The sequence below is a fragment of the Colletotrichum gloeosporioides genome, assembly GCF_011800055.1.
Source record: "Colletotrichum gloeosporioides strain Lc1 chromosome Unknown consensus_59, whole genome shotgun sequence".
Lineage (NCBI taxonomy): Eukaryota > Fungi > Ascomycota > Sordariomycetes > Glomerellales > Glomerellaceae > Colletotrichum > Colletotrichum gloeosporioides.
The window spans coordinates 531,947-540,989 of NW_025544704.1; the positions used below are offsets into that span (position 1 = coordinate 531,947).

At 54.6% G+C, this 9,043-nt stretch overlaps 3 protein-coding genes across 3 annotated transcripts; 1 reads left to right on the forward strand and 2 right to left on the reverse strand.

Moving 5' to 3' along the window:
* Window positions 1-868: 868 nt before the first annotated feature.
* Window positions 869-4,594, reverse strand: GCG54_00000289 (DNA repair protein rad13; the record flags this gene model as incomplete). The annotated part of the gene is made up of 1 exon (XM_045400430.1): window positions 869-4,594. The coding sequence occupies one exon, from the start codon at window positions 4,592-4,594 to the stop codon at window positions 869-871; it is 3,726 nt and encodes a 1,241-aa protein (XP_045262081.1).
* A 512-nt stretch (window positions 4,595-5,106) lies between these two features.
* On the forward strand, window positions 5,107-5,511 carry GCG54_00000290 (uncharacterized protein; the record flags this gene model as incomplete). Its single annotated transcript, XM_045400431.1, has 2 exons — window positions 5,107-5,217; window positions 5,278-5,511. 2 exons carry the CDS (start codon window positions 5,107-5,109, stop codon window positions 5,509-5,511), a joined length of 345 nt encoding a protein of 114 aa, XP_045262082.1.
* Window positions 5,512-5,841: 330 nt separating this feature from the next.
* GCG54_00000291 (Sphingolipid long chain base-responsive protein PIL1) lies at window positions 5,842-7,185 on the reverse strand (the record flags this gene model as incomplete). The annotated part of the gene is made up of 5 exons (XM_045400432.1): window positions 5,842-6,476; window positions 6,530-6,713; window positions 6,772-6,905; window positions 6,997-7,054; window positions 7,129-7,185. 5 exons carry the CDS (start codon window positions 7,183-7,185, stop codon window positions 5,842-5,844), a joined length of 1,068 nt encoding a protein of 355 aa, XP_045262083.1.
* Window positions 7,186-9,043: the final 1,858 nt, after the last annotated feature.

Below are 9,043 nucleotides of genomic sequence, written 5' to 3' on the forward strand. Positions count from 1 at the left end.
CGCCACCTGTTGGCCTTGTGGACCGACCCAACCCAAAAAAAATCTTGTGCCTCTCCACGTTACATGCAGTGCAAGCGGAATGCCTCTCAGTCATCACCCGCCAACTCGCGCGTCGACCTAGAATGATCTTCGCCTCGCAACTGACACCCCGCCACGTGGAAACGCAAGAGAATTTCGACGTCCCTCGTCCTCCGATTGGGGAAACTCTTGTGTCCCAGCTGCTGTGCTTTTGGGCCTCGCACACGTGCAGGTCAGGAATGTTCAACGGCGTACCTGAAAATTACTCTTTCACACCCTCTTCTAGGAAAAGAGCGGCCTGGATTGACGTATGGTTCAGCCCTGGCGGACCCTCCACCCACAACACTAATCGCCCTGCGGGACAAGCAGCTGGAGAGCAAAAAGTCCTCTCGGCCAAACCAATGCCAGCTTGCATGAACACCACTGTTTTTTTCTCTTTTCTTTTCTCATGATGGTGCTTCGGCCAAATACCGTCTAAAACGTGACTCACATAATTCTCGACCTTTTCCCACTCGTGGGTTTTTTTTTTTGCACAAACATCGCCACCGCAAAAGCCACGATACCATCTTCAAGACAGGGATGCTGAGTCGCAAAGGGCCCGTCAAGACATACCGCCACTTCTCAGCCCTCGTCGCAAGGCTCGGAACAGCCACGTGAGTCCTCGGGATCGGGGGGTGTCCTGGATCGGGGGGGCCCTTAAGCATGTTCTCTGATGTCCACTTCACTGACCGCCAGCAAAAAACTGCCTGCAGTGACCGGGCACGACTTTCGGAAATCACAGTCACACGCGTAAGACGAGAACGGAACGACGATGAACACAATGGTGACACATGGTATACATCTAAAGCATCTAAGCAGAAGCCTTGGCCTTCTTTCCTTTCCTCGCTCTAGTACCGCGAGAGCTCTGTTCCTCCCCAACCTCATCCTCATCGTCGTCGTTGTCCACGAACTCATCTTCTTCCGCAGCTACCGTCTTGGCCCTCGACTTTCTCTTCCCTGTGGTCTGGGCTGGTGCAGCAGGCGCCTCAGCCTCAGCCTCGCCGTTCATATTGGCCCTTAACCTACTGACGGCGTTCGCCATCCTCTTGCTCGTCGTAGTCTTCTGTCTCGGCGCAAAGGCATCTCTCGCACCCACGCCCACAGATCCCTCGAAATACCGCGTGATGTTCGCCTGCGTACCCTCCATGTCGCGTTTGTTCATGTCCCGAATGACAGGCACGAGAACCTCGTCGGTGCGCTCTTTGCTCCATCCGATGGTCGCCATCAGGAATTGTCTGAGGCCCTCGAGATCTGGAACGCCCCATTGGAATTGCTCCGGGCTGCTGTCAACCTCTGGACGGAGATAGGCGTCGGTCACGGCTGGGTTGGGGAAGCCCGTCGGCAGGAACAGTTTCGTCGCCTGTGACTTGCGGAACTTTCGACGGAAGGGATTAGTTGCGTCCGCTTCTTTGGGGCGGCTGTTCATCTGCACCTCTTGCCACCAATCCCGGAACTTGGCCAGCCCGTCCTTTCCGGGAAACTCGGACAGAATCTCCACTGCCGTGACCGGGCCGACACCCGGCAGTCCTTCCGTGTAATCAGACCCAAGAAGCTGGGCAATGGCAATCAACTGGTCCCGCGACAGCGAAAGCTCCTTCTCCAAGTCAGAACCAAGGTAGCACTCGACGAACTTGTTGCTGTTGAACATGTTCTTGTACACGCGGGTGCCCCCGAAGAGAAAGGTATCGGAATCGTCGGTGACAATACCATCGACGAGACCGAGGTGCACGAGTTCTGCGCACTGCGCTTCAGCCTCCATCGGCGCTGTGATATACGGGATACCAAACAGGCGGAGGAGGGCCTGGCACTCGGTGACCATGACCTGAGTAACCTCATCTGCGTCACGGCGGTCCTTTTTCTGCTGTGTGCGGAGAGCCTTGAGCTCCCTTTCGTATGCTTCCTTGTTCTCAAGTTCGGACTTGTTGTTGAGCTCACTGGCGAAACGAGCGTGCTCTTCGGCTTCCTGGGCCAGGTTGGCGTAGAGTTCTTCATCCTCGGGGTCACTGAACTCGTCGTCGCTGTTAGCGAAGACATCCGCTTCCATGTCCTGCAAAGGGTCGCCTGCAGTGTTAGGGTCATCCAACGTAGGGCCGTCCATGAGTTCCTCAAAAGTAAGTTCGGTCTCGTCGGCAGGCTTTGGCTCTTCTGCGGCCGTCGCGACGTCTTCCATCTCTGGCTCCGGGGAGTCTGAAAGTTCTCCGACGGTGACTTGCATGTCCTCGTCGGCGTCGTCCACCTGGACATCTTCAAAGTCAGGCTCGGGTGATAGTGACGGCTTCGGAGACGGTGCAGCAACCTTGCTGGTGGTGAGCGCTGGTTGTGCCATGTCTTCTGGCGACGCAGCTGTTTCGGCAACAGGGCTCTTTGTTGTGGCGTCCCCGGCTGGAGACAGTACCTCTGGAGCCGCGGTCTGTTTGGGAGTTGGAGGAGCATCGAGAATCTCAACATCACTATCCTCGCTGTCAGAGGACTGAATCTCGATAAGCTGGTTCTGTCGCTGGCGTTCAAAGCGGCGCTCTTCTTCCAGCGCTGCATCTCTATCTTCGGTATTGATATCCCTCTCAACCTGTCGCTGTTGTTTGATGGATTCACGAATGTCTGAGTCATCGACCATCCAGGGTGGCAGTGGCCGAGGCCCCTCTTCCTGCGGTTCTCTTTGGAAACCGCCTTCGTCATCGTCGTCCACGTGCTCGTCATCAGCAGCCTCAATGATGAAACCGCCGCCAAGGTCTGCGTTCTCAATCTCCTGAGTTGGTTTCTTCAAATTCAGCGGAACCTGCGTAGTCGAAGCTGGCTCCACGGGCTTTTTCGCTGGCTGAGCCTTCTTGGAAAACATGGAAAATCCTAAATCGAGCTTTGGGAACGGCAAGGGTCCATCAAACGGGTTCTTGACGTTGGGCACTGCCGGCTTTGGTTGAGCTTTCTTGGCCTTGCGGGACGCTTTAAGAGCCGCTTGCAAGTCCATCTCATCGTCGCTGCTACTGGCATTGCTTTGCCTTCTTTTGGGCACAGCGGCGGTAGATCTGTTGTTGACTATGTGAGCAACCATTCGTCCGCTTGTAGCAGTGATGCGCTTGGGAGCTTCGACGGCCTTTTGCTTCCATTCGGGCATTTCAACGTCCTCGAATTGCTCCTCTTCTTCTGGGTCTTCGGCATTTTGCCCGTGCTGGGATTGCAAAGACATGGCAATGGCACGGTTGATGTCGTCTTCCTCCTCCGGGTGCAGCCGCTCTTCGCGTTTCTCGCCATTCAACCTCTCGTGTTGTTCAGGCAAGTCTCCACCGACAAAGAGAGTGTCTTCTTCCTCAAACAGACCGTTGACTTCAGCTTCTCTTCGGCCGTCATAAAATTGCTGTCTCCTGAGTGCTGCATCCCTCGATGCCTGTGAAGCGGCCGTCGGCAACCGGTTGAGACCCTCAACAGGAACGTCTTCGAAATCGTCATCGTCATCGGATGCTTCGGCCTTCTCCTTTTGCTGAAATTGAAAGTCCAGAGCATCGACATCAATAGGCTTGTGAGCTTCACCCAGATCTTTCTCTTTGCTCACGACGCCCAAAGCCCAACCGCCCTCTGCCCCTTCGTTCCTGACTAGGATGTATTCCCTATCCTTCTCGCCAGCGATACGGCCACCCCCATTAAGGGTAAGATCGAGGCCTGTCATGCCGGCTTCCTTCATGAGACGCTGAGTGAGATTGTTTCTTTCTTGCACACGTTCAATCTGGAACCGAGAGAAGTCCATTCTGTTCGGGAACATTTCGTCCAGCTGCTCCTTGCTTAGACCCATTCTCAGACGACTGCGTAGCCTTGCCGCATTCAGGATGTTGTATCTGTCCGCCGGTGGCAGACTCTTGAAGAACTCGCCGTCAAAGTCGATCTTGCTGAAGTCGTAGAAGTTGATATCCTCGCCGTTGTGAAACTGCCTTGCATATTCCTCCAATTCCTCGATGCTCATGATCCTAGGATCATCCGCCTTCGCCATCGAAGCAATGTCGCCATCGAGTTCCGGCAGGTGGTACGCGTCTTGCTTGAAGAACTTCCTTCCGCGCTGTCGTTCCTGCTGTGACATGCCCACCTCGTCAACGTACACAATCTTGTCCACATCAGGGATCTCCTCCTGCGGCTCCTCGCGCTCCCGACGGATTCCCCTCTCAGCATCGCGTCGCCTTTTGTCTTCCTCTTCCTCTGCAATCCTTTGCATCTGCACAGCAAGAAGCTTGCCCGCCGTGCGGACAGCATCTTCCCTGCGACCCTCACGCCGTCGCTTGCGGCCCTGGATCGTCTGTCGCTTGAGAACAGGGGCGCCGCCGTCGAAGACGAAGACGGGCTTGATTCCGAACCAGAGCAGCTTGCAGATACGGCGAAAGAAGCCGACGACGTGAGAGTTGCGCAGCGCATTGCCTTCCTTGTCGCGCACGGCTTTCAAGAATTGGTATATCCAGATGGAAGCATCGACGGCGAGTCGCTTACGATTGAGTGTTGCGAGATTCGTCGGTCGCGCGCATGGCTGAACGACCGTCCAGAGGCCGTTCACACCCATGGCTGCGAAGGGGGTTGTCGGACGAAGGCAGGTTCGGTCTGTTCGGGATTCACGGGGGTGTTCGGCTCAGCGAAGTGCGAAAGGGCACGAGAAGCGGTCTTCTCATCCACCGAGTGGATATCGCATTGTCGTTGGTAGGCGCAAAATCCCGGTCTACTCAAGAAGAGGCAGCTCTCGAGTGTTGGATTGTAAAAGTGCTTATGAAGTTGTGACTCTGTGAAAGAAGTGGGAGGCCGTGGCTGCCTGCAGACAGGCATGCCATTTGACATGGGGGAGCTCAGGTAATGACGCGCTTTCCTGCACTAGAGGCGTCGTTATCGGTTCTTATCAAGTGGCCCCGCAGTCGGAGGTACCACTGCGAGCAGACTTGGGGACGCTTGACGACCTCGCAAGCCTTGGTCGGCATGACTGACAACCTGCGGCCCAAAAGCTCTTCTTCTCACCATCTTACGTAGCGACTCAGCACGGAGGCTGGGGAAGGCGATGAATACAGTCGTTACTGCTTCGCTGCAATGGACAAAGAGGAGGCAAGAGACTTCTTGACCTCGCTTCTCAACAAGAACTTGCGCATCTTGGCCACTGATGGTCGCATGTTCCTGGGGATTTTCAAATGCACCGACCCTGTGAGCGACGCCCCATCCTCATACCTTCGAAAATTCTCTGACCCTTTTGGCTATGTCTAGGACCGAAATGTCGTGTTAGCCCATACATACGAGTATCGCCAACCGTCAGCGCAACAACGGGTGGAGGCAGCGAAGAATGCCGCCGCAGGCACCGGGTCGGTTTCGATGGATATGACTTCCCGTTACCTGGGTTTGGTTGTAGTACCTGGCCAATACATTGCAAAGATCGAGGTGGAGGAGTTTTCTAGCCAACTACGAGGACACAACCCATATGCCGACGCAGCAGTTGTCTAGAATTCTGCACATTAGAAGATGGCAAGTCAAGGGATGGGGAGTGACGACTAAAGATAATAATGCCGATAAAGATGAACTACGCAATTATTGGACATTACAACTAGGAGAACCGATGATTTTGCCTTGGTTACCTTTCCTTCCACGTTCGCCGCAGCAAGCCTATCATAACCTCAATTCTTTACCGAGGCACCAAACCCCTAACACCAGAACCAAGCGCTGTCCATGAACTTGGAAGGAACATTATCGCGACCGTGAGCTGCATGCTCGCTGCCTTCAAAACGAATATGATTGAGAAAATCCGGGCGTAATCGGCATGACAAGATGCTGCATCTATGCGACAACGCTCTCGTGCTGGCGTCCTCGGGTTTCACCGTTCAATCCGTCATCAGTTCCGGCAACGGAATGGTGGATGTCATCCTCATCGTCCTCCTCATCATCGTAGTCCGTCTCCTTGTTATGGGCGGGCATCCAAGACGAGTCGTCGTTCAAAGGGGCATCTTGTCCAGACAGGTCATGGCCTCCCTCAGCGCGTGCCTTGATGTTGTTTCTACGTCGAGTTGACAGAGTGCGAGCACGAGTTGACAGCTTTGAGGACACAGCGGCGTTGGAGGTCACCCAGTTGGTGAGGGCATCCTCGCAGTCCTGGATAATGGCCTTGCTTGCCTCGTAACCGTCATATGCAGCACGAGTCTCGCCAGGGGTGACGGGGGTATCATCGATGAGCTCCAAGAGATGCTTTCCGTAGCCGGCGATAATCGCCACCTTCTCGCAATGCTCTCTCAGAGCATCAAACTGATAGGTGTAGGCGGCTTTGATCTTCTCGCGCGTGATGTTTGACAATTGAGCCTCAGCGACCAATGATTCCGCCTCAGCTCTCACAAGTTCCTGTTCGAGGACAACAATCTTTGGCGAGTTGGGCTCCTTGTACTTGAGCTGAGCGATTTGGTCGGTAATCTTCTGTTTGCCTGTGAACACTGTCAGAATCGGCATGGCACGAGAGGCTTCGATTGTTCCTTACGGTCTCGGCTTGGCTGGACTGAGGCCTCAATATTGCGAATACTCTTGATGGTAACGCGGTATTGGTCATATCGGTCGACGTATTGGTCTTCAAGCTCGCCAATCTCGTAGAGCAGAACGCCAAGCTTGTCGGTGACATCGGAAACATCTTCGTCGCATGCCTCTCCCCAGATGGACAATTGTTGCTGAAAAGCCAAATTTAGTATGCGCATTTCGGAATGCCCTCGGCGCGGGTTGACCTACTGCGACCTCCATACGCTCTCTCGCGACTGTCTCGAGGCTGCGCATGACATTCTTCTCCATCTTCACCAACTGAGACAGCTTCTTAGCAAGGTCTGGCCCGAAGGCACCGGCAGACTTGTGACGAAGGGCATGACCTGTTGTGAACTGTCAGTCGCCGTAAAGACAACAGTGGCCGCATTTCGAACGATAGATAGGGCGGCGCAAGCCATGGAGGGTGCTACATACCGAAGCCACCGCGGAAGAGGCGGCCAGACTTAGTGGTTGACGGCGGCGGGGGCGGGTTCTGCGACAAGAGTCAGCATCTGTAGTTTGTTCTTGACGACGATTGGTGGGGAGACAGGCTCGCGGTGTTCGTACCTGAAGTTGAGAGGCCGTGGGCGCCCTCGTTTGGCGCATAGAATAGGTGCGGTGCATGATGGCAGTGGTGTCAGCAACGACGATGTCAGTCAGGTTATCAACGTTTGTGTTGTCGCAATAATCAATCAGGCGACAGAGTGCGTGACAATATGCCAGTCAAGGGTGAAGGGCGGTTCGCAAAGATGGTATCGCGGGGTGGAACAAGGGACTTGTGGAAGATCGAATGACGGTCGAGGCGTCGGGACTGGGATGATGCGGACTCGAGTGTTTATATGTATGCGCCGGAAGGGGTCCAGAAGACATGCGTGGATGTTGCGGAGGAGACGGGACTTGAAGTGGGCGGCCTGTTGGGCTGGACAGACATGGGTAGTAGAAAGGTCAGGCAGGTGAAGCGGCAGCACCCAGCACCTCTCAGCGCAATCCCCCAGGCCCCCCTCTGTGCCTCATTCGCCCTGGCGACGTCATCTGTTTCTTTAGCTCGTGTTTTTGGCGTTGTTCGCAGCGTCACCCAGCTAACCACCCACCCAGGTGCCTGCATCAATAACTTACGCGGGTACAAGCCGCAAGCCCCACATTCTAGGTACCCTGTGGCGCCATCTTTAGCTGAATCCGTCGCAAAGTCACCCTCGAAAGCTACAACCCCGGGAGCTCTGGCCAGTGTCACTCCTCATCTCTTCGACCTCGACCTACCATGATCAAAAGGAGGCTACGGTTATGCAATGAGGAGGCAGGCCTAACACAGCCAGGACGATCGCCATCCGGGATGGCGCCGGCTCTTCGAGACCCTTCGCCTAATGTGGGCTCATGAAACAGACGGCCGGGACTCTTGGGGCCGACTTGGGACGAAGAAACAAGAGGAACCAGCAAGCTTCGATGCAAGCTGCAAGAAAACCCCATCACCCCACGCCTGTCTGTTCCCTTCCGCAGCTGCAGGTCCAGACGGAACTGGGCTCTGGGATGAAGGAGAGAGTGGGCGATCTGTTATTTGATATCGCCTTCTACGTTGGCCGTCGGAAATTCAGGGGTGTCACTCCTTCATCGTCTTCCTTTATAAACTGGTGGGCGAAGGATCTATGATTTGCCAGCGGATGACATATCTGCATTCCTAGGCACCGGTCTCTCAAGTCTCTCAACTCAGGTCAGCATTCGAGTCGAACCTGCCCGTCTTTGATGCCAAGGAACAGAACCATATTTTTCTTCTCTAGCGCTGGATACAGATTCGTGCTGTCGAGCGCATATCGGCATGTCCAGATTCTTTGAAGCTAAGGGTCGTCTACTAGTCCCAGAAGATGAGCGATGATTTCATAGACTGCCTCTATCTGTCAACTCGCCAACTAGCGCAATCTGTGCCCTGCGTCCTGGCGGAACACTTGATTAGTCCAAACAGCGGCCGCCAGAGTGTCGGTGCAGCCGGCTGTCGGATTAAGCACGGTAGGCTCTGCCAATTGACTTTCTGCTCGTTGCTTTGCGGGCATCTCCAGGCGCTCCCTCATATTACTTACTGCATTTAATGTCGACTATGGCCATGTCCTTGACACACCACCTATCTTGACTTGCTACCTTCTCATTTAGAACGTCGACGGGAAACATCTCATTCGAGGCTTACGAGGAATTTTTTATTTTGCGATATCGGGAAGTGATGTATAGCTGGACGTATTGAATCAAGAAACTTTCTCTAGTACCTGGGCCGCCCAACTCCAGACGGCCATGTAACCCTAACCCTGGCCCTGGCCGAGTCACGTCGACCGCTACTGCGCTGAGTTGAGCTTAGGTGACTGGCATATTATTTTTTCCCCGAGGAACTCGAACATCTGGCAACGTCCAACGCAAACCAATGGAGCATGGTCGCCCTGGCTGAAAGTTCCGTTGCGAAAATTTGTCATGCGCGCTGGATTGCGTTTGTAGCGTCCAAAGT